This window comes from Falco peregrinus, chromosome 6 (assembly GCF_023634155.1).
Source record: "Falco peregrinus isolate bFalPer1 chromosome 6, bFalPer1.pri, whole genome shotgun sequence".
Lineage (NCBI taxonomy): Eukaryota > Metazoa > Chordata > Aves > Falconiformes > Falconidae > Falco > Falco peregrinus.
This window is the reverse complement of record NC_073726.1, coordinates 70,564,011-70,588,776: the sequence shown is the minus strand read 5'-3', so window position 1 is coordinate 70,588,776 and position 24,766 is coordinate 70,564,011. Positions and strand designations below refer to the sequence as shown.

At 40.9% G+C, this 24,766-nt stretch overlaps 1 protein-coding gene across 18 annotated transcripts in view; it reads left to right on the top strand.

The window, feature by feature from the left end:
• MICAL3 (microtubule associated monooxygenase, calponin and LIM domain containing 3) overlaps window positions 1–24,766 on the top strand; it is a 161,673-nt gene that overhangs the window by 124,139 nt on the left and 12,768 nt on the right. For 11 of the 18 annotated variants that reach the window (XM_055807539.1, XM_027782826.2, XM_027782827.2 and 8 more), the window contains 10 exons: window positions 2,617–2,721; window positions 3,328–3,456; window positions 3,831–3,922; window positions 5,435–7,307; window positions 8,227–8,321; window positions 10,116–10,163; window positions 12,012–12,062; window positions 13,899–14,006; window positions 14,751–14,844; window positions 19,410–19,460. In XM_055807539.1, coding sequence (XP_055663514.1) covers window positions 2,617–2,721; window positions 3,328–3,456; window positions 3,831–3,922; window positions 5,435–7,307; window positions 8,227–8,321; window positions 10,116–10,163; window positions 12,012–12,062; window positions 13,899–14,006; window positions 14,751–14,844; window positions 19,410–19,460 — 2,646 coding nt within the window. The remainder of the gene's footprint in view (window positions 1–2,616; window positions 2,722–3,327; window positions 3,457–3,830; window positions 3,923–5,434; window positions 7,308–8,226; window positions 8,322–10,115; window positions 10,164–12,011; window positions 12,063–13,898; window positions 14,007–14,750; window positions 14,845–19,409; window positions 19,461–24,766) is intronic. The other 7 variants (XM_027782834.2, XM_027782829.2, XM_027782841.2 and 4 more) reach the window with 4 other exon arrangements.

Here is a 24,766-nt window from a genome sequence, read left to right as displayed (position 1 = left end):
ACGGGTGTAGAGCTCAGCTGCCTTTTTAATGTGGTTCTTTTAACTATTACAAAACCGATGAGCATGAAGATGCTGGGATTAGAGTAAGGGAGTAAATTTGTGTAAAGTGGTGAAGGTATCTAAATCAATGGAACAGCAGTATTTTGTGGCTAGGTAGTTGACCTACAGCTAAGTTGCTTTGGCGCATCAGAATAGCTAGCTTGCCTATAGAAATTTGCTTCTGCTGCTGCTGCTTTGGCAAGGCAGCAGTGTTTACAAGATGTCTGCACACAATGCAGTCTGCTCACGGCTGCTAGCTGATGTGAGCCAAGTGCTGATCCCAGTTTCTGGCTGCCATAGTGTGTAGCTTCCGAGTTATTGTGTGACAGCTTTTGGCCTCTTGCTCCTTACTCTAACTGCATATACGTATATGCACAGTATATGTATAATATAACCAGCCACCTGCAAGCTCTCCGTGTCCCTCAAAATGGGATCCACCCCTTGCACCAAGTTACTACTTCTGTATGCACCCGTAACCTTCTGTCGAGTTTTGTGTACCAACCTATTTAAGAACTGATTCTCTCCTCTCTCTCCAACACTCCCTATGTGTGTTACATGAGTTCCTGATTTCTGGATCAGAAGACACACATACACAGTGGTATCAGATATTCCAAACATCAGAGTTACATTTTTACTTGTTTTGATTAAGATTGCTCACATTTTCTGCTACTATAAAACCATCCCATGACGTTTTTATTTCCAAGATAAAATAAGCTACTACATACCTAAGCAACAGTCAGTATGGGACACAGTTTGGTTTTGTTCAGTACATGTGAAATGCCCCTGTGGGCAGTGCAACCTTTGCCATATGATTCAGTCTCCTACGCTTGATGTTATAAGATTCTGGATTTTGTAAGCCTCTGGCATAAGGGAATAGGCTGGTGTTTTATCACACGTAAATGTAACTGCCTTTTCACAATAGTTGAGAGGGAATAAACTAGCCTATATGTTTGTCTGTTTTGATACTACAGAGGGGAAAAGCATGGAAAAAGAGAAATTCTGAGGTTGAAGGAAGGAGACAAACCACCCACTGAAGGCTGTGTTCTGAAATAAGCAAAAACCTGTATTAGAGAAAGAGGAGAGTCTGCAAGACCTCCATTTTAAGGGAGGGATGGTTTGTTTTCAAGATTGTCTAAATTAGCAATGCTGGCATATAAAAGGTCCAAAAGCCACATCATCACTAGTAAACTAAAAGAATCAGGGCCTGCTCCCTGGTTCAGGAGAAAGCTGGCACAGCATGGTTGACTCCCATAAGGCTAAACTTTATTGCCACCCGGAATCGGGGGGCTGCATCTGGACTGCCTGTTGGAAACGGCTTCTAGCCCTACCATGGGAACTAACTGCTGGGAGCTGTGCAAGGAGCCCTCCTAAAGATAACAATATGGCACTATATGCATTCAGGTTTAGAGACTTGCACAGCTTAGTTTACCTGGTGCAACCGAAGGTTATAAATATACCTGTTATTGTTATAGGACCATATCCCATGTGTATAATTAGCAAGCGTTGTGCATAATAGTGCATGCTGACTGTGTCCACATTTGCAGTAGGATATACAACAGAGTTAAATGTCTACATGTTGTTGAACATGATGCTAACCTGCTGCACAAATTTTAAAATGTAGTTGACTGACTACTGTGGGAAAAACCCTGGAAGTGCTCGCTTCCTTTTTTATAAAGTATGTTTTATGAAAATGCTTAACAACAACAACAAAAATGCCATAGCACTAAGGGCAGGACAAGGTGTCATAAGATTTAGGTTTTTCAAAAAAGTATCATATAATAATGAAATGCAGACCCTACAGTTCGGTCTTGTCTCTCCTCCTGTAATTAAATCTTGTCACAAGTAGTGATGTCAGATGCCCTTGTCAGAGTTATGAATTCAAGAATCTTTATTTGGTCCAGCAAATCAAATTATGGTCTGTAACAGAAAAGAAAGTTTTGAATATATATTTTTATTTACTTAAAAATATCTCAATTAATTTGTGCCCTAGTTACTTGTACAGCATGTCAGGTCTCTTAGATCCTTTTACCAAAGACTGCTGTAGCTTCCCAGGGTTAAACAGTTTCCAAATGTAATAATGATCAATTCCAGAGCTAGGCTGTCTCTCTGACTTATGCACTCAAAAGCCTGTTTCAGTTTCAAGATGAACAGTTGTGGTACATTGTAAGATTTCAGTTTTGACCTAATACATACAGCTATAAAGTAATGGTAACTGTTATGGTGTGGCAAAGAAAAAAAATAATTTTCCTGGAAGAAGAGTAAACTGTATTTTGGTTTGATTTCCTCCCAGGTCACTTGTTTAATTTTTCACAAGGCCTGTTGCTCAGAAAAGCCCTGGCTGCTTTCACTGCAAATGCCTTGGAGACTCCACAAGGGCAAGCATTCCTTGATTCACTGGAGTCTGATAGTATCATTTTACTATAGATGTCTTTCCAGGTGACACATTTCAGGATTTCTTGTTTTGTAATTAATAAATACCTCCACTATAAACTGTTGGTACAGTTCAGTGCAGAAACTTTTCACTGTATAGTGTTGGGTTTTTTTTCTTTTTTTTCTCAATATTTGAATATGTTCTAGCTCCATGTGAGGATAATGACGGGGAGGACGAGCTGGGCACAGAGCCTGCAGACACAGAAGGGCAGGCAGGTGAAGAGGGAGACACGGGTGCAGAGCTGGATGACGGTAGGGTACCACTGTGTATCATTTAAACCTGTTATATCAATAGCATTGTATTGGTAGAAAATGTTTTGTGTGAGGGTACTTAAACTTGGTCTTACTTTTAGTGATGTAGGAGTTTGTTTCAAATAGTTAAGAGGGAGCCCAGAGTGAAGGACAAAAAGATACAGAACCACCTCAATGCCATTTCTCTTGTCCTCTTACCATCTCCTAACTAGAGGGCTTCATCTTGTGTCTGTATTCAATACTAATCCTGCTGAATAGCAGAAATAGAAGTAAATTTGTGACAAGTTCACAATATTATGCCATAAATCTTGCCTTGCTAGTGTAGAATGAACTGCATATGGGAGAAAACAATGGAAAATTTCCAGAAAACTGGTAAGGTACGACTTCAATTACTAATTGAATAGTTCATCATTTACTGCTTAGGAATAAAAAAAAAAAAAAAAGAGTGAATCGTTTAGATGTTCAGGTTACGAGGTTATGAAAGTGATTAGCACCATGTGAATAGGAAGAAAGGATTATGAAAGGTTTTTAAATAATAAACAGATGTCCTGATGGACTCATATCTAAGATCTCTTGGATTTTTTCCCTCACCTCATCCGTGATCAGATGACATCCCATCTGATGCAGAAGCGGAATTTCGTTTACATCAAAGTGGCATAGAAGAGCCAGAACTAAAAGTCTCTGAAGATGAAGATGATGAAGGAGCAGAAGGTGCTTCTTGCAGTGTGACAGAAGGTAATAGCTTTCCCATCAGTGTTTGAGTGATTGTAATTGCATTTGAGATAGTCTATACATTTACGAGAGTTAAGAGAAGACAGTCTTGGATTTGAACCATCTTACTACTGTCAGTGGCAAGGTATGTGTTGCGTTAACATTTTGAGAAGTATGTTCTGAATCTATTAATTACCGCTTCCCAAAGCATGAGAACCCGTCTAGCTGCTTTTTCTTGTACCATTTTGGACATTTAAAAAATTCTGTCTGTGTTCCAGATGTCCAATCTAGAATTCGTAACAAGTTGAGAAATTTGTTACTACTTGCTGTGTGTAACATTAAAAAAAGAGAATATTAGCAGTCTCATGTGTTTTTGGAAACATTTTTGCTTTTCCTAGATCCATGCAAGCCATCCATCCCTATCCAGTCATCTAGTGACAGTGTTCTTCCTCTGTCTCCAGTTGATAGCCCCAAAGCAAAACAAGCAGAGGTAAGAAAGGGAATCTTTGAAGTTTTCTACTTCCTACCTGTAGTTAAATGGAACAATTCGTTGGATAAACTAACAAGGACTGACAGCAGTGGGCTTCCCTCCTTTCTTGTCTCTAATTTGTGTTGATCTTGAAATCTGACTTAATTTAGACTTAAAAAATAATGTGCTATCTTTCTTTCCTATCTTCAGAGTGTAGTGGCTCTGTCAAAGTCACACAAATTCCCATCACAAAGCCCCAAAAAGAGTTACACCGGGTATTTTAATTTCAATGTGCAGTTAACAACATATATAAGTGTATGAGAGGAGCCATAAGCAAGGTGTTTCCTGTTTATCCTGGTTTGGCCCTTCTTTTCTGTACCAGAAGCAGATTCCGTGCAGTTGCAATTCAAAATTCTATTTGTATTTCTTAGTAGTAACCAAAGCAGTGCTTATTTATTCCAGAGTAACAACATAGTTCACCTTAAGGAAGCGAGACATGTCAATGATGTACTGCCATGTTGTCGCTTCTGGAGTCAGCATGGAGGCGTGCTGTGGTGTTTCCAGCAACTGGTGTGTCAGAGCAGGAAGTACATGACCCTTAAAATGTTCAAGGCAAATTTTTCCCTCCCAAGTATTTGTTTTTAAGGAATTGCTAGGAGATTAGACTTTTATCTTAGAGAGTTTTGTCATAAACCAGTTTACTTTCACAATGGACACATTATGGGATAGGGCTGGTTTGCTGAAACCAGTTGCTGACAACATTCACTTCCTATTAAAATCAAGGAGGTCTTTTTCAGGACCGTTTAATGGTTCTGTTAGACGTAGTTACTATTTATATCAGGACAGTGCCTAAATGCAGTACTGAAGACCTGGGTGTTTAACATGTGTCATACAAGCACACGGATAGAGAGGTTCATGCTGTAATGGTCACGTGTCAAACCAAACTGTCTGCATTCAAAAGAAAGCTGGTGCAAAAGATGCCATTGGAGAATTGTTCTACTGAGTAATATGGCAGTCTGGATGTTAATGAAAACCAAGACCTCTCAGACCATTAAGGGGCAAGGGAATTGCAGCCTAATTTACTTTTAACAGTGGATGCACCCCTTGCTTTAAGAAGATATTACAGCAGATGCTAGCCAGCAGAAGGTGCTATATTGGTGAGAGTTGGAGAGACTTACATCAAATCTGTCTGAGATAAGGAACCACCACAATACACAGAGCTAGAGGTTTGGAGGGAAAGCAGGAAAAGACAGAAACAGATTTGTGGACTTTAGTCATTTTTCTTCCAAAAATTAAATTTGCTTTGTTGTCATCTACAAAGGATGGTTTTTACAATGGGGCAGAAAAATGAATTATACCTAATGAGAAATCCTAAGTGATGTTCCAGGCCCGTGAATGGGATGCCACGTGTGGGTTTTTTCATATTTTGATGCTTAGATGGTTGCCCTACTGCTGATTTTGTTAAAAGAGAAGAAAAAATGGAATAGTATTCTAATGTGCCCAGTTAATATTTCCCTTTTTCAATTTTTGTAGGATATAAAAGTTCCCCTGGCTGAAGTACCCCGTGCAATAAAATCTCCAGAGGCACGCTTTTTTCCGGATCCTTTCCTTCTTGAAGAAGGACCAAAGGATGAAATTCCCAAAGACAGGAAAGTTAAGAGCCCTTTGGTGCCACCATCTCCAGTGTTATCCCAGCCAGTTGCATCACCAGAAGCCATTGCACCTACACCGCTAGCAGAGTCTCAACCAGCAGCACCAACGCTAGCTTCGTCCCCAACATCTGCTCAAATGCCTATCTGCTCCCAGCCTTTGCCTTCTGCGGAAACATCCATTCCATCCCCAGTGGAGCCTCCAGTATGTTTCCAACCTGTTCCAGCCTTAGCGTCAACTCCTTTAGCCAAACTAGTCCTTAGGGGCCAGGATAGTGAGGTGGAAAAACTGGGGAGCCCTACTACTGCAGAAGAAGCCCTAAAACGGAGTAACCTCGTAGAAGAGTTCTGGATGAAGAGTGCTGAAATCCGGAGGAGCTTAGGGCTCACCCCAGTAGACAGAAACAAACGCTCAGAGACAAACTTTACTGTATCTGCCCTTGAGACAACTCCTCTGAAGACTTTTAATAATGAGAATATTTCAGGGGATGAAAGGATCCATCTTGTGAAACCCCAGCCTGCCCCAAGAAGACATGGACTGTCCAAGTTAGAAAATGAGCAGATTTCTCTGCTCACTCCAAAATCTCCATCAGAAAAAGAGCTAAAGAGTTCCAATGAAGTAAGGAGAGATGTATCCAGCAGTTCTGGACTTGGCCTTCAGGAGAGCTCGTCCAACATGAGAACTATGGCTAGCCAGAGCTTCAACACTTCTGATTCTACCATGCTCACTCCTCCGTCAAGTCCGCCACCACCACCTCCTCAGGATGAAGAACCAGCCACTTTGCGTAGAAAGAGGCATCAAGCAGTCTGGCAGAATGAGGTTGAAGTCAGATCACCTCCAACACCAGCATCAACACCTCCTGCTCCCACACGCCATGAGCTGACCTCTTCTGCCAAAGAGTCAGCCCGTTCCAAAAAAGACGATGTGCGGAAGTCTTTTGCAGAGAGTGTGGATGAGATTCCATTTGCTGATGATGTAGAAGACACATATGATGACAGGACAGAGGACTCCAGCCTTCATGAGAAGTTCTTTACACCTCCCACCAGTAGGCCAAGGCCAGAAAAAACATTTCTTTTGCCCTTGGTCAAAGAAAATGGTGGCCCACCCTCAATGGAAGGAGGGGTTAACCAGAAGAAGAGAGTGTTGCCTGAAATTTCTGCAGAGGCCAAGGAGCTTGCTGAAGAAAGAATGAGAGCCAGAGAGAAGTCTGTCAAGAGCCAAGCACTGCGTGATGCCATGGCTAAACAGTTGTGTAAGATGAAAGATATGGAGATGGCGGCGGCTGCTGCTGGGGCCACAAGGGCACGAAAGGCGTCTTCTATGCCCTTGAAGACCAAAGAGTTGTTTTATGACTCTCCAAAGCATCTAGCCTTGAAAATCACAGAGGGACCCACACAAAAGGATGATGCTGCTAGTGAGAAGTTCTCCACTCCTGCTGCTGATATGGCTGGACCTGAAGGGTCTGTCACCTCTTCAGAAGGCTCCAGTGGGAAGAGTAAGAAAAGAACTTCTCTTTTCTCCCCTCGTAAGAACAAAAAGGAGAAGAAATCCAAAAATGACAGCAGGCTTTCTGACAAATCTAGTGGTGGGACAGAGGAAGCAACGAAGCCTAGGTCGTTATGGAAGTCTGTTTTCTCTGGGTATAAGAAAGACAAGAAGAAAAAGGCTGATGACAAATCCTGCCCAAGTACTCCCTCAAGTAGTGCCACTGTGGATTCTGGCAAGCACAAAGCTTCTCCATTGATCACAGCTGCAGGTATAACAGAAACGTGCCTCTGCACCATGTGCTTTTCCTACAGCTAGGTGTCCTTGGGAGTGAGTTTGGGTTACTTTGCCATTCAGCTACTGGCCTGGATGACACTGCTCCCCAGTGTCAAATGGGCTGATCAGGATAAGTGCTAGCAACTGTTTGTGTATTGATAGAGTCATTTGATATGCCACTGAAAATAATAGATCCTTAAATAAAAACTTCTCTCTCGGTATGTACAAGGCACATCTGTTTTGTGCCTTAGACTGGTTTGAGAAATAAGCACTGTTTGCTGGAATCAGTTGTTTGTGACATTTCATCTCTATTTTACATCTGGTCCTCATCTTTTCCTTGGGTGGTCTGTTCTCTTTCTTTCACCCTGGTTCCACGGATGCTGAAGACTGCAGAGATGCAGTTACTCGTGTGTTCTCAGTGGTCTGGCAGCTGCTGATCTATGAAGTGGGGATTCTGCAGCCTCATGTAAATCTCTCCCGTGCTGTCAGGTGCAGGCGAAGATGATTAATGGCAACTTACGATACAGTAAATAAGTTCACCTTCAATGATTGAAGTGAACATGTTACATTTCTGTGGCCTTGTACAAATAGCTAAAATGGTGCCAGCTGCTGTCATCCAAGTGCTGCATCTATCTTAAGAGCATTGATAAAGTACAAAGGGAGACTCATGACCATTATTTTTAACAGGATTTGCAGAAAGTGATGCTCTCTTAGAATGACGCTTCTAACTAATATTGATCATTTTGTGGAGCGGTGCTTCCCTGATCACTCCAATCCCAGGCAAAGCAACTGAGACTGGCATAAAAGGACTAAGTATTTTTGGAGCTCAGTCAAACACAACTGACTTCTGAAATGTTTACAGGAAGAGTAGTTACCACTTCTCTAACTTTCCCTTTATATTCCTGGCTTTTCAGATTTGCAGCTCCGTCAACACCTGAGTTTCTCAGAGGACTCCGACCTCTCCAGTGATGATATTCTGGAACGCTCCTCCCAGAAATCCAAGCGAGAGGTAGGCAGATGGGAAATGCATTTTAGATGGAACTAGCAACACGCAAATCACAGGCTCAGAGAACCACATCAGAAACGTGTATGATTAGTTATGTTGTACTTACTGTTTCTTCTGTGGAACAGGCTTTCCTGTAATTTGGCTGACTGTTCTGCCTAAAATAAGTTGGTTTCACAATTGCAAGCTGCTCCCCACTGTTACTATATGAAGGATCTGTTGTGTCACTATGACATTACTTTACAACGCATATCACAGTCAGAACAGTGAATTTTGTCCATGTTACGAGCATGCCAGTGATCTACACAAAATAGACATTTAATGTCAGAAGAGTAAATTTCACAGGCTCTAATGTTACTGCAAAAAGATAAGTGAGATAGTTCTCACTTTTTGTAAGGTTCTGACCCTAGGATATTGTTTTACCAGCCTCTTTGATACATTGAAATGGTAGAATTCCTAGCAAACTACAGACAGGAATGTACTTCTGCATATATCATTAACATAGTCAAGATAGATCATCAGCTAACAGGTAAGCTACAGGCTGCAGTTTTGCAACTCATGCAAGTTTGCTTATGTTTTGTGGGGGAAGAGAATGTGCCCAGTCTGAATTAGTATCTTCTCTTTTTGGAGAAAAGATGAGCCATCAGCTCTTTCCCATTTTGACCCTGTTTTCTTTGAGGACTTAGAATCACATAATCATTTAGGTTGGAAAAGGCCTTTAAGATCATTGAGTCCATTGCCGAGTATTTCTGTATGTCTGTGTATGTAGATAACAACCGTGAAGCCAAAATACGTAGTAGTGAGCCCTATGAAATGCCAGTATATAGGGGTTGGTCTTGGCCTGGTGTTCTTGTTCCAGTGCGGTCTGGTGTGAACTCTTACTTATTCTGAAAGAGCTGTTTCTTGTTCCTGACCAACCTTCTGTAGCTAATGCTATAATGTCATATTGTAAGACATACCAACGGCTTTCTAGCTGACATAGTTTCACTTTAAGTGGTGCTTTAAGGAAATTACTGAGGAGAAAGAGACACCAGTGGGTGTCCATAAAAGCTCAGAGGGAAAAATAGATTCAGTTTACTTGCACATATTTGTATGTGGAAAATAAACAGTGAAAGCAAAGTGCCAAATTTAGTTGCTTTTAAACTAATTAAATTTTAGGATGGCATTATTAATGCAAAAATGAGTGAAAGATGTGAGGAACTGCACAATCATAGTAATGGGGAAGAGCCCTTCTTTCATTCCTAAGAATTTCCAGGCTCTGACAGACAAAATTTGCAAGGTTTGGAGGAGTAAGTAGATTTAACTGACCCTACAGAACACTAAAGCCTTTCTGGTACTGAAGAATGAAAAGTGTGTTCCCCCTGTCCCTTACTGGTGGTGCCTGGTTCAGATTGTTAAAAAAAAATCAAGAAGAGAAGAGCATCTGAGAGAGCAGTGTCACAGACCCAGTGGTCTGTGCCTTCTGTCTTAAACTTGTCACCCAGTGTGCACAAATCAGTCTCAAATGGCAGGATCTAGTTGATACTTGGCTCAGGTGGCAAAGCTGTGGAAGTACTGCAGATTGAAGTGTCATAGGAAGTGCTTTCTATATATAGATAGTAGAATGAATTAGAATAACTAAAGAATTTAAGGCTGGTGGAAGGACTTGATGAAATAAGTAGGAATTTTCTGTATTTACTTACTTCTCTCTTAATCTCTCTTTCTAGTTGATCTAGATCTCTTCTAAGAGGAAGATTATTTTGTTTTTATTTTATTCCCTTTTTTCTCTCCCCCTTCCATTCTTCCTTGCATGCACTCAAGGCGTTTCATGAGAAATTCTGCATTTTCCAAGAGATGCAAAAGAATGAGGTACCTGTGTCTAGCAGAGGACAGATTGCAATACAGGGGGTTCAGATAAGAGTTACAGAGTTATGGTTCTGCTTTGTAAGCTCCTTCAGGAGGAAGCAGGGCTTCAGTGAGGTCCATGCTTGCTTTCAAACTTCAGTATGCCTTGATGGTCACCTTTTTTTCCTGTGCTGAGCTACTTTGATTTAAAATGGATTCTGCAGGAAAAAAATCTCATCACTAAGCACTGGAGCAGGTATGTGACAATGGCAGATGCCTGGATCCTAATACTGAAAATACCTCACCAGCCCTGCCAAGGGTATGGTGATGGTGTTTCATTTTCTCCTGTTTACTGTTGCTGAAGTTACACGAAGAATTTCTTTGCTCAGCATCTGCCTATTTTCTAAAGAGTACTTTTGAAAATTAATTTCTTTAGAGGAAACAAATCTGAGAACTCCACTTACCTAGTTTTATTGCATCCTGTCCAAGGATGTAAAACGTACATGCAAACACTGCAATACCTTGCTATCAAAAGAAATGTAACTGAACTTTGAGACTGACAAAACTGGGTTTGTACTGATTTGGGGTGGGGTTATATTTTTTTAAGTTACAAACTGCCTTCTACTTGCTATGGGTAAGAGTTGACTTCCTGTGTGCCATAACTTTTACATGAACCCCTTCTCTAAACTGAAATTCTGCTTGTACTGCTTTTCTGGTAATTGTAGTGAGCTTGTTTCCCAGACAGCTTGCTCTGTTTAGCCTGTTCTTTGTCATCAGCAGTGAATTATTTCAGTGTTGTTGAATGTAGTGTCTTTCAAGAGAAGCATCTTGTAAAGAATTTGTAATGTAAATGCCTCGTGGGTCTCCTGTTTATAGGTGTGTGTCATTGTGTGTTTGTCATTGTTCCTGTAGAATTGTGGTATTGTGATCAGATGTGTGTTTTACTACTGCAGGTAGCTTGCTTTTTACTGGAGTTTGCATACGTTGTGAAGTTTTCTATGGCTTTTCATTTGTGACTGTTTTTAGTTAATTGAATGTGAAAAAGCAAAATGCTGGCTGTTTGCCCAGAATGGCACAGTGCCATCTGTACTTCATGACACAAGGGAAATTTCCCTCTCTTACAAACACTAAGTGGTTTACTTGCCTTATTTTTGGGGACAGGGTAATGTAGAATGTCCTTGGGTAGAAAAGATAGGGATTTACCCTCCTCCCCCTAATTTTAGCTCCTCAGGCTCTCTGTTGAGAGACAAGGAAATTCCGTTACTGCAGGACACAACCCGCTCTGAGCCCATCTGGTGTTTCTCCTGTCACAAACCAGTGAGGAAGACTTACAATGTTAGTTAAATACAAATGATAATTTATATGAAGTAGAGATAATTTAAAAGCATGAAATAAACATGACTCCTAGGAGAGGTTGTAAATCGGATAGTAAAATGGAGAGTTGTGTGGCAGAGTAATACATGGTTGGCTGAGCTGGTTCAGACCGAACAGGCCTCAGCATAAGCCATTATTCCGAATCTTAAGCCAAAATTTTGTGTGTCCATGCACGCATACTTGCTCAGTGGTCATTAAAACCATAGACAGATATAAGCCAGATAATTCCTCTAGAAAAAGATGTTTCCAAGCTGACTGTATCTCAGGGAGACTGCCAAAGGTAATTGCCTTCAGGAGGGTGCTAGAAACTTGATTTTGCGGACACAAGTTCCATTGTGCTTCATCAGTCTGGGCCACGTTCAGCATTTGCACAAATTTGTTTCATGTAAAAACAGCTTTGTTTTATTACTGTGCATCTGTTTTCAATGTTGAACTGATTTTGCTTCATTTTGTACGTTTTTTTTTTATTTTTTTCCCTTTACCATTCCCCCTTTAAAGTCGATCTATGTACCACACGCCTTGGCATTCAAGAGATCATATTCGTCAAAGGTAGTGTCTCCATTCCCACTAGTTGGCCATTGTTGCATTGCATGCCCCTATATTAACCCATTGAATCCATAGCTACCCATCACATGTGCACTAACATCACAAACATTGACTCTGCATGCGTGAGATGTTAGCAGACATGGGCAGCAAATTCTTTGTAGGGTTGTCTACCAAAAATGCATTAAGCTCCAAATTGTCTGTCTGGTTAGAATGCATGCAGTTCTCAGTGCACAGCACTACACCACTGTACAGAGTGATACAGATGATCTTTGAGCGTCAGAACAAATTGGTTTTCAAGGCAATTAAATATGTGTGCGTATCGGGTTTTTTAATACTTAGAATATGAGTTCAAGTGAATCATCACACTTTAATCAATGTCCTTCAAAATTGTTGAGTTCACTGAAATCTTAATGAAACTCTGTATCAAGCTAAAATCAAGACAGAAGTTGCCTTTCTGTTTCAGGAATGAAATTATTATTGCCCTGTCTTCACAGTCACAACAGTATTATGTGGGATAGGAAAGTCACAGCCTCTATAACTTTACCTTCTGATTTGGGTATTGTTGTGGATTTTACGTTTTAAAAAAAGAAAGAAACAGTCGAGTGTTAAATTCTTGGAGCTTTAATGGTGATGCTTGTTAACCACATATCTGAGGGATTTTTAACAGAGCTGCGATCCTACCTTAAACTCTTTTCACTGAGAGCAGTGAACCAGAGGTAGATTAACCAATGTGACAGTGCAATAACTAGATAAGGCAAATTTCAGGGTGGTCGGTCTTAATATTTCGTCCTTAAAGTTGACTGTCCATGGGGAAGGTCTCTTTCCAGAAGTGGAAGACATCTGTTTACAGCTGTCCCTTAAAGCTTACATACATCTATGTGGGAAAAGAGTTCTTTTCTTCACTATAGTTCATTTAATGCAGAGTGAAGTTTCTCTGATGTTTTTAAGTCTATGAGAGGAAGCCCTCCTAGACTACAACACACCCAACTAGTATACCTGCTAAGATACTAAACCCCATTTCAGTAATGTTAAAAACATTTTTAAACTAGTGTCACCGAGAGAAAAGAAGAGGAAGTACCTTTCTATTTCAATAAACATAGCCTTTCTCCTTTTGGATGGCTTCTGGTGTTGTAATATTCTAATTCTAGAAAAGCTGGTGTTTGCTCTGTTTTACACCAGCCAGTTTTATGGAGTTGCTCTTGAGATGGGAAATCCCATCTCACACCAGAATGTCATTCTGCTTTCAAGTGTCTTTTTGCCTTCTTGATTCATAGAAAAGTTGCACAAATATACACAGTTAGTCATTACCAATTATACCAGTATAACTCCCAACTATGGATGTTCTTGCTTGAGAATAAAATAGTGAGATGGGAATATCAATACAACTACACTAGTCTATAATAAGTTGTTAGCTTATACTGCTGTAACTGTTCATGTAGATGTACCTTTGCCCTCTTTTAAAATTAAATCAAGGTGACCCCTCTGTATGGTACTCACGGATTTAACTAAATCCATTTGGCTAAATCTATTGAGAAACAGCATAAAAATTGATTTGATCTTTGGGAAGAGGTTTCATATAGCAGTGGAAGAATGGGGTGGGATGTTATATAAAATCACAGCTTTGCAGTTGGCGTATATGCTTCTTCACTCCTGATTTGACCCTGAAATTGTTGCTCACTGCACTGTGAACACCTTTGCCTACAGAAGCCTGACTTTTGACACAGCCATGACAAAGACAGAACACCTCCCTTCTGAGATTTTTGGAAGAAAAATGGTCCTCCCTCCTCCCATACCTCTGAGCATGCAAATAAAATCTGCTCCTGTTTTTCCTTCCTTCAGAGAGCCTACACAGAAGAGGAACTGAATGCCAAGCTGACCCGGCGAGTGCAGAAAGCTGCCCGTAGGCAAGCCAAGCAGGAAGAGCTAAAGAGGTTACACAGAGCTCAGGTAGTGTCTCACAGTCGTCTTGTCATGGCAGACAGTTAACTCTTGTGTGGAAGCACCATGATCCTGATATTCCTTTGAGTGTGTCGGAAGAGGATCCAGAGACGGAATTTCCCTCTAGTTTTACATGAGTGTCCCTGCTCCTACTCCCTCTTTCAGATTTCTTATAGACTGGGAAGAATGGCTGAAACCTATCATGATAGTTTTACAGTGAAGAAAAATGACCATAACACCTTTCTAGCTGGAGAGGAGTTGAAGCATCATGCGCTGAATGGAACAGTGGTAGTCAGATAATACCTGATGAAGCTGCACCTGTCATTGCTTTGTTAGATTATGCTGCTGAGTGAAGTGTTACCAAATTAACCTGTAATTACCAGAAAATCTGCTGGAAAACTGCTGGCATCATCTATAGATGATGGGATTTGTTTAAAACTCAAGGCAGGGGCTCAGCTGACTGAATAGCATCACCTTTCATTTCAGCGTTTAGGAAGGTGATTGGAGTTGCAGCAAATAAGTGAGTATCAAGGTGTTTGCAAAATGAAGAGATAGGGTGCAATGGGGTGGGGAGGATGTTGTCACTGGAGGGACTCTGATGCCAGCTTTAGAAGCAGTTAGCTTTTGGAGCAGTGTATTGTTGAATACAAATACTTGTTTTTGAAAAGGTTGATTTGACTGAAGTCACTTATGAGCGACTGCAGACAGCAGAATTGCTGTTGGTGAGGTTCTGCTCCATTCTTCTCTGAACAGATCATCCAGCGGCAGCTTGAACAAGTGGAAGAGAAGCAGAGGCAACTTGAGGAGAGAGGGGTTGCTGTGGAGAAGGCCCTCCGGGGAGAAGCAGGTATCCATCAGAACTTGGTTTGCTTTTTAATGTTTTATTACCAAGTGCTTGTGCAGTAGTCCATAGCTGCTTGGGTTTTAGAGGCAATTGGACCATTACAGCCTAGAGTCCAATGTGAATCCATTTTCCCTTTTCTACTATCTTTTTGTGGCCTTGTTTTTCCTGTGCTGCTTCTAATTCTGGGACTTCCCTGTTGGCAGAGACTCAGTTCACTTGCCTTTGCCTAAGGCTTAGGAGGTAATTCTCCAAGTATTAATAATGGCTGCCTGACTGTTTTGCATGTTACTGGATATTACAGCTAGAAAATTGCAGGGGTTACCTAGCTGCAATTCACATAAAGCTGTCACCATAAGAAAAACCTGTTTATACGTTATGGAAGTTATTGTGAAATTGTGTGTGCTTTCTCTATTGTGTTGGACTATCAAGGTAGTGCCCTTACAAGGGACCATCACAGAACATCCTCCTCACTGCACAGCCCAGCACACTGGCTACTTCTGACAAAATTGTGCAGAGCAGAAATGCACACATGTACTCAAAAGTATCCATGTCAAGCTGTTAAAGGAATTTTATGTGTACTTTAAATTAAATCAGTATCATCTGATCTGGCAAGCATATGAGTGTAGGAGTACTTGGTTCAGATAATGATGGTAATAGTGTAATGATTTGAAAAGAAGAGTCCTCGATTGCAAGGAGTCAGATATCCAACAGGCAAATGCAGTGTGTGTGTACCTGACAGGTCCCGGATTATGTGCCTGATTACAAGGGCCGGAGATCAGAAATGGTAATATTGGAACAGGTGTTGGAAAAATGTTTTGGCTTGTTGCTTGGATTGAAGAGCCACCGCTATGTCTGTGAAGATGGAAGTGAAGCAGTGAAGGTTCACCAGAGGAAAAGTCTGTTGTGACTTCCTGGCCAAGTAGCAATTGGCGGGATTCAGTGTGTTTGACGCTTCATAAGGATGTGCCAAAGCAGCAGGACTGAGTGGTTACCAAAGCAAATAGGTACAGAAGTGTGGAGAACAATCTGGGACTTGAATAGTTTTGTGATCTGACTGGCTTTTTCACTGTGGGTTCAAAAAAACAGCCTTGTGCAAAAACTTTCTTTGCGGTGGTGCCTCCTTCCTTACGCTGTGTATTTCTGTGTTAGCCCCATTGTGTTCTCTGGCCCGCCAGTTACCACACTTACTAAAACCACCTCTCTTATTTCTAATTGTTCTTTTCCTTTTTCTTCTTTTAATCTGGAAGTCTGTCTTGATTACTCAGCTGCTAAATGACCTTTATGTAAGACATGTCAGCACAAGTGGGAAATCTTAGTAGCTGAGAGAACATTCTTCATGACAGAATGCTCTCTCATTGAAAAATGATAGAAGAATGCCTAAGAAATGTTCAGAGAGGGCAGAATGTGACCGAGAGTAAGAATTGCTATTTTATATGGAAGACTGCAGAATTAAACTCTTGTATAACTTCTCCCAAATGTTGTCCCAAAATGGAAGGAGTCTTAGATGAGCTTGTGTATTTGTGAATTTCCTAGCAGAATTACAGAATTGTAGGTCACTCTTTGCAAAATTAATCTCCTTTCTTCAGAAATTCTCTAGGGTATTTGCTCTTGCCACGTTTCTGTCGTCAGATCGTACATTATGGCTACAGAAGCTTAACTCTGTCATAAAGAATTCACCAGCCTCAACTCTTCCAGTTATTTCTGGGGATTAATAAGAAACACGTTCTGCCGGGGGGGGCAAAGCATGTTCTAACCTGTGTTAGAACCTGACTGAAACACAAGATTATAAATTAATTCCATGCTTCGCCTCCTAGCCACTCTTGTGTGGACATTTTACATACGTTTGCAATAAAATGACTGAATTTCTACTTTTTAAAATCTGTGGCATCACATTCCATAAATACAATTAATTTCTGCCTCCAATAGCCATTAATTACTCAGGTGAACAGTATAATTTTCTTGTCATCTGCATTGCCTAAGATAGTGACCTAACAGTGACCATTGCATTCAGCAGGTACCATTGTGTAAAGGTGTGGAATCATGCTTTTGTCTCTGATCGATCTCTCCCCTAATGAAACCATGTGAACAAAAGTTTAAAAAGGGAAGTGCAGTATATAACCTTGTGTTGTCATCTGAAAAAAAAACCCAAACTCTTTCCTTTTTATTATTAAGCCTGTACAAGGGGAAGAAATAGGGGAGGGTGGGAGATATGCCTCCTGTGCACGTACCCTGTCCATGTAAGTAGAAGGATTGCAGTGCTGGATCAAAGTAATGGCTGTCCCATAGACAGCGGCCAGTATTAACTGTTCAGGAGAACATACTAGGCTCTGTAATGAGTGGTTTATTTAGCTTCTCTCTCTGAAGGGAAAGACCAAATCACTCACTGACTTAGGCATTTAAATACGAAGTTTTAGATAGTGTTAGTAGTAGTTTCCTAATACTAGATATTTGAAAATCCTGACAGAAGAAACAGAATTCTGTGTTTTGTGATGATTCTTTTCTTCTTCTATTGTAGAAAAAGATAGACAAGACCATTTGAACTACTTCTGTATGTCAGTTATCATCTTTTAGCGTGTTGCCTGTTAGTCATCTCTCCTGTCTGTGAAGAATTTCAAATTTTCCTTTTGTAGAGGTCTTTCATTAACTTTAATTCCTCTGATCCCTGACCTCTGGACCTCTTTGCATTTTTAGAAAAATGTATTTTTCAGTTGGACTGGTAATAACAAAACCAGTACTATCAGTAAGAATTTTTTTACTTAGAATAATTTTGTTTCAGTTTCCATCCATTTTGCATTATCCTTAATATGTTCTTGCCAAATGACTTGTACTGAGGAGACTGTTGATAAATTCTTCACAGTAATGCCCTGATGGTGTCTTCCTGAGAGGTGACAGCAGCAGGTACAGACAGACAGCTCAGTACTCTTTTCAAGAATTTCACTCATTATTTGAAAGTTGTCGAGTTGAAATATTTATATGATGATGCTAGCTATTCAACTCATCAGACTTGGAAACATTTTGGAGGTCATTGTCGACTTAATTTTGACAAAATAATTGCACCTTCTTGGCTACCTCCTTGTCTTTTCCTTTTTTAAATTGGCTCAGCGTCAAGCATGGCACAGTTGGTCTTTTGTTCTTCTAAAAGCTGAATGCTGAATCTAATGTTTAGTTTCTAATTCAGAAAATGATCTCACACCCTATGATTACTTAATTGCCTTAATATGTTTGCTGTGATTATCTTTGAAAATCTCAGCCTTTGATAGCTGCATTCATAGCAAGAATCAATGATTTGGAATGTAAGCTGTATTTCAAGTGATGATGTAAGCTCTATTTTGGGTGGCAAGTTTGTCATGTGCAGGTGGTCTAAGCTTTTGTCATCCTTTTTTTTTCCTTCCCCCCTCACCCCCTTTCTTTTGCATCATGGTATTTCACTGCAAAGGTAAAGTAGGATGATCTCAATGAAGAATTCTCCCATTTTTCTGCAGTGTCCCAAGAGATACCTTGAATGGTATTGCAATTAATGTAACAGTACTTTGTATTATAGTGCATTCGCCTGTTTGGACATGCTTATGGCTTTGATTTCCTGTGTGGATTTTTCATTTTTTTCAATTATTAACTTAAAAATATAGGATCATAGAATCATTAGGTTGGAAAAGACCTTTGAGATCATCAAATCAGAAATATCTGGAACTTCTGTTTTTTCTCCCTTGTCCTCCTTTAGCATATAGTTTGATAGTCATTTTTAAGAGCTGGGAAGATGGTCAATACTGAAAAATTTAAGAACCACCTCTTTACATCAAGTGAATCATATGTAGTGAGAAATAGTGCTCTCAGTACTCCCATCTGTCTCTTCCCCAAAGAAATGGGTGCTAGACTCGTGGTGTGCCTGTCTCTAGCAGCTGTGAACGTACATGTCCCTGTTCCACATACCTCCTGCTCAGGTTCTTCCCTGGCATAGATACTGCATTAGCAGAAACACATGTACCCGTCTTTCTACACTCAGGCGTTTGCCATTTGTGTCAGCCGTCAGTGCCTTCCACCCATGTGCTGTGCACACGCATCCTCCACTCACTCGCCTCCCGAGAAATCACCCTTGCACCTTTCCTGCAGCTGACCTAAGAAATTACGCTGTTTCCTTCTGACATATTGCTCGGTGTGACAGCAACAAGATTAGTTCTGCTTTTCTCAGCAAGAACAGGAAAGACATTAGTGTCAGGTACCGGTGCAGACTGAAATAGGTGAAGTGTCTCTGTGTAGACTTCTTGATTATTTTTTTCCCCTTGGAAGTCCTTGCCTGTCTGCTGGGAACTTTCTCCTCATCTTCCCAATATATATGTTTGTGATATATTTGTGTGTTTTTACATATATGTATATATACAGAGAAAGAGACATAATTTATATATATGTGTGTCTCTGTGTGTGCGCGTGCGCCTATGTGTGTAGCTGCATGTTTCTTGTTTGCCTTTTGTTTTTGTTTCTGTCTATGTCTTTTTTTCAGACGTTGCTTTGATTGTGTGGGGCTAGGGTGGGTATCTGATTCAATAACTGTCTTCACCAATTCCTTGTTGTAGACTATTGGGGAGAGTCTTATTACAGTGACCTCATCGACTTGCATCTGGGTGGTATGTATGGCTGAACCTCCTGCTGACACTAACCCTGCTGACACTCCTCCCCACCCCTCCCTTCACCTACTTCTCCTATCCTTGGCTCACAAACAAGAAGAAACAGCCCTTGCACATGACTGGCTGTAGCAGAACCCCTTTTCCAGCTCAGGAAGAGGAGATCCTGGCATGCTCCACAAACCATGTGTGAGGCTCCCTCTTCTATTTTCCACAATGCTTATTATTTCAAAATTTACTTACTATTTTCACTCTAGCCACCTTCCCTGCTAGGAGTGGAAGGTCGTTCTGTTTTTTTGCTTCTTTGCAAAGTCCAGCTCTACCACTGAAATCCTCTTTAGGAAAATATTTTGATGTGAAGGGGACAGCAGAACTGACTTGCTCCCAAGAACCGACATTACTGTAAAGAAGTAGTCATGTCATTGCCTCCCTGTTGCCCTTCCAAGGCTTGATTGCTTATTCCAGAAAAGCCAGAGCTTGCTGATGATCTAACAAAACAAAAACGTTCCCTCAGGGGACTATGGAAGCACTTGTAGATGACAACAGATACTTCTTCTTTCTTGTTTTGTCTTACTGTAAGGTTAGGAAAGAATCTACTGCTATGAGTTCCAGTCATTTTTGGTGGAATCTGCTGTTCCTGAATTTCCAGTCAGCCCAGTTTGTATCATTACACAGCTAATAAACTTCTTGCTGTGTTATTTTTCTTAATATCCCATTTAGTGCTAAACACATGCTACCTTAGCTCTTTTTTTACTTAGCAGTTATAATCTGGTCATCACTCTGTACCGTGATTCTTCATTTCTTTAATTAATGTTACTTCCTGAATCCCTTATAGGTCAATAACTTTTGGATTGCAAATGGCATTTGTTTAGCATTTGCCCATCTTGTAAATTAAAATTCCCTTGGCTACTTTAATCACCCGCAATCTATTCATGTGAAATGAACGCATCTGTTAGCAAATCCAAGAGAAAGCAAACTCTGCATGGTTGCCTTGTCACGAGGGTCTCATTTCATTTGTCTTTCAAAGTATAAAGCTACTTGATCTAAGCTGTGTTTTTGTGGAGGGAGTGCATTACAGTCCAGCTCTGCGGAGTGAAAGTCCACACATTCTAAGCCTGATTCAAGGCACATTACTAGAAGTCTTCCCTGCTGTCATTGTGTTTTGCCTTTGATCCTTCAAACATAATCTTGCCCAGGCTTTTAACTGTCGTTTTTTCTCCTCCTCCTGGGGGAGGCTGTCCCACATAGTATCTGCCTGTAGCTGTCTGTTGGGAATTGTCCTGGCACGATAGGCTTTTCGTGAAGAACATCCACTTGAGTTAATACCCACCAAAGTACAAACTTCAAAAGACTTTTCTCCTTAGTAAACCTAATTTGTTTCCCAGTTCCCCTGTGCTGATTTTGATGTGGTAGTTCTCCACTAGCCCTGTGCTTCGTTCACTGTTCAGTCCCTCTGGCATTCTTTCCTGGGGTATCTTGCAGAGAAGCTTCAAAACCCTCTTTCTAGTTATGTCCGTCAGGGCTGGCCCATACTCATTATGTGCATAGAGTAGGAGCTGTAAAAGGGTTAATGCTGAATTACACTTAACAGACCCTTATCCCTGTTCAATGCTATTTCCACTATACCTTTTCCCTCCTCCTGCTTCTCATCCTAATGCCTCTTTAGAGACAGCAATCCCATCAAAATCCCATCACTAATAGTGGCTTTAAGAAAAGCAAAATAATACTTAATTAAAGGGACACTGTCACTTAACGATTACTGTGTTGCAGAAATTCTTAACTGAAAATTGAATTTACTGTTTATCTTTTTTGCATGTTTGCTTTTTCCATTTCTCTGAAATCAGACAGTCACCTCAGAGTGGTCATTTTTGATCTTCTGTAACAGGCTGGTCTTACTTACATGGTAACTCAGTCATTTGGGCTTCAAACAGAGACAACGTTCACGTTTTTTAAAAATGGTTGATCTGTTTTAAAGCTATATCAAGTTTCTGCTCATCTCAAAAATACCTGTTTTGAAACAAACTTTAAAAAACTGTATTGGGCAGTATCCCTTTAAATGCAGTGAGCCAGTATAGCCTGCCTGGAGTATGTGTCTTTATAGTATTGTTTCGTCTGTAATTTGCTTTGTATTTGCTTTTGGGGCTGCCAGAACACTTTTGCCAGAAGGGATACATGACTTTGATGATACTTGCCACTATTCAGTGGCAGATCTAGATCTCAGCTTCAGAATTAACATGTTTGTGCAGAACGCTGCATCTAGGTGGAGTGCCGTTAAAATCCCTAGAGTGTGTGGCTGCATGGTCCTGCACTATGAGCAGCTAGGATAACTACATAATTAATTATTCTACTGGCAACTTGTGTCTCTGAGGCATAGGCATGACTCTAGAGTCATGCTGTCAGTAGAATGATAAGCAAAATTGTAAAATACTTCGAAAAGTTACCTGTGAGTAGGTAATAATTTTTGAATGTTAAGGGCATTAATTCTGGATTTCCTTTACACTAATGTGGGTTGCATTTCATAGCTGTTACAGATTGCGCAACAGCTTCTGCAAGGGAGTGGTAACTTCTGACATCCTTGGTCAAGTTCCAGTTTGCAGGATTATAGATTGCTATCTTAACTCCTCCCGTGGCTCTGCCCAGATTCCATAATCCTCTCTTCCTGTTCTAAAATGTCATGTACCGTTGCTGTAAAGCAGATGTTTCATTTCACACTACAGATGGTCCAATTTCAACTCTGAGTAATTACCCCTGTGTGTATATCGTATACGCAGTTACGTTAAAAGGACGTTACAAAGGTTTTAAAGTCAACTGAAATTAAGATTTTGTGTTACGTTGATATATCAACGGCTTTATAACCTTTAGACCCACTGCAGAGAACTCTGCCTCATGCCCTCATGGAATAACGGATAGCAATGCTGGGTTGTCATCCTCTGTATAGATCCTTACGGAGAGGAAATGGGACACAATCAGTGGATTTCACAGATGTTTGCCAGGCAGCTGTGGAATGGTGAGACTTGAAAACATGGATTCTGAGCCAGACACTGGAAGGATGCAGTGGTCTGGGGGATACACGCTCCTTGTCCCTTTTATTCCCTCTTTCTAGACAGTCCTTGTCCTAATCCTGTCTTTTTCCATCCAAAGCTCCTTACTCCACATCCATTTTCATTCTCAGTCCCAGTTTCTGCTTCTCAGGCATTTCATTTTAATCCTACTCTCTTGACAAAGAAGTCCTAGCCTTCTACCCTTCGGATCTCCTGTTCCTCCCCAGTAGCTGTTCCTAGTGTTTCACTCCTGCTCTGGTCTTCCCACTGACTTGAGCCCCACAGTCTCAGACCCTGCCTCTGGCCTCCCAAAATTTTTGGGCTTGTCTGGAAAATTGTAGGTCATATCTTTTCCACAAATCTGCCTTCTCCTTTCACCTCCTACCCCTTTTACCCTATCCTCTCTGTCTGTTGACCTTTAGTAGTTTGCATTCTTAGTCTCCTTGCTTGATTAGTTCCAGCCCCAGTTCCTCCTTACACACTGATTCTTTGTCCGACTCTGCTCCTCATCTGCCTGTGGAAGCACCTTGGGTGTTCCCTCTGTGTTCAAGTGAGTGGCTCCCTTTTCCTTACACCCAGCAGGGAATCATTGAGGAAAGAGTCCCACACTCCTGTGTTGCTTTGCTCTTGGCTGAGTATGCCGAGACAGACAAGAAGGATGTAAGGAAGAGAGCTGGTATGTTTCATAGTGCTGATTTCAGACATAACATTCTCCCTTCTTGACAAGAGTCTTAAGAACATCAGGTAAATGGGGGGGGGTGTGGGGAAGTGCAGTTGTGGGGTTTTTTTAAATCCTTTGTACCTTGTACTTGTTTTTAAGTTACTCTGTTAGAAGTTGTTTAAAAACTTCACTTTTAATTAACATACTTATTTTAAAATACTTGAGCTGGCCATGTCCTTTAAAGCCCTGCAGATCTAACTCTGCAGGGCTGGAGTCTGATGCACTGAAGTGGAAACAGTCCTATTTCTGGTGACTGGCAAACCTAGCTCTTCTGGAAGAGGAGTGGAGTTGTAAGATAAACATTGTTTTTGCAGTCTGTGGCTGCTTTTGAGACTGAAGTGAATTGGCAACATGTTTTCTTTGCTGTAAATTTGGAGCAGGAAACACCACTTGATAAAGCAGAACTTAAGTATAATTAAAGTATTTGTTAGGTAATGGATGCGAGCAATTACAATTTATCTGCTTCTTTCCGCACACCTCTCACAACTGCACACAAAAACTAACAGTCTTGGGAGGCAGGCTTAGTGCAGGACTGTGCTAATTCTGCATTTTGAAGTGCCTTGAGGTCTAGTAGAAACAGAAGATTTCTGTGCAGTCATTCATATGTATGTTCTGGTCCAACTATTGCTTCCCCTGGTTTTCTTTCCCCTCCCTGCCTCTGTCCCCACCCCCCTTCTGCTGGACAGATAAAGGTGCGGTTCGGTTTGCATGACAATTCAGTGGTCTATGAGTTTTCCCCAGGTTTCTTCTAGTGATTGTTTTAGTAAACTGTGAAGTCAGACACAGAGTAATTATGGGATATTTGTCACAATCCTTGCCCTCAACTTTAGCATCCACCCAACTGCAGGATTATATTCTCCAAGAGGTGGCTTTCTGTATTCTTGCTCTTTTACAATACTGCTGTTGAACAGCTTCACCAAATAGTTGGAATGTTTTATTTTTGAATACTCAGGTTTCTGACAATAACTGATTTTTTAAAAGGTGAGAAAGAATATATTTCCTGTGATCCATGGTCAGTTTGTCTTACTGATCTCTTTTGGACTGATTCTTATTTTAAGCACTGATTTAAAATTAGAGCTCTTTGCCTGCCTGCTCAATGAATGATGGAATTTGTTAGTGCAGTAAGAGTTTCTAGAGTGTTGTGCTCTTAGCTTGTGAGTCAAGTGCCAGCATAATGGTTCAGGAGAGCTGAGATTAGCCTCAGAGATGGATTTCCTGCCCAGTGTTGCTGATTTCCAAACTGCCCTGCTAAGTCAGCAATATAGAAATCAAAGTCTTCGGATGCAAAGCTTGAAAAGGATGTAATCCCATTTGGTCAGTGGTATACGTGTTCAAGTCATTTTGATTTGCAGCGGCTCACCGCTTCTCAGAAATCATCACAGCTCTCATACACAGGACACAGGCAAATAGTGAAGGGGATCAAGGTGAGCTGTAGCTTGGGGATGACGGTGTCTGCCACCCCAGGCTTTCTGCTGTGCTTTCTTCATCCTGATCGGTCATTTTTACTGCTGTGCTTCAGATTGTGAAGAAGTGTTATGTAGCTATAG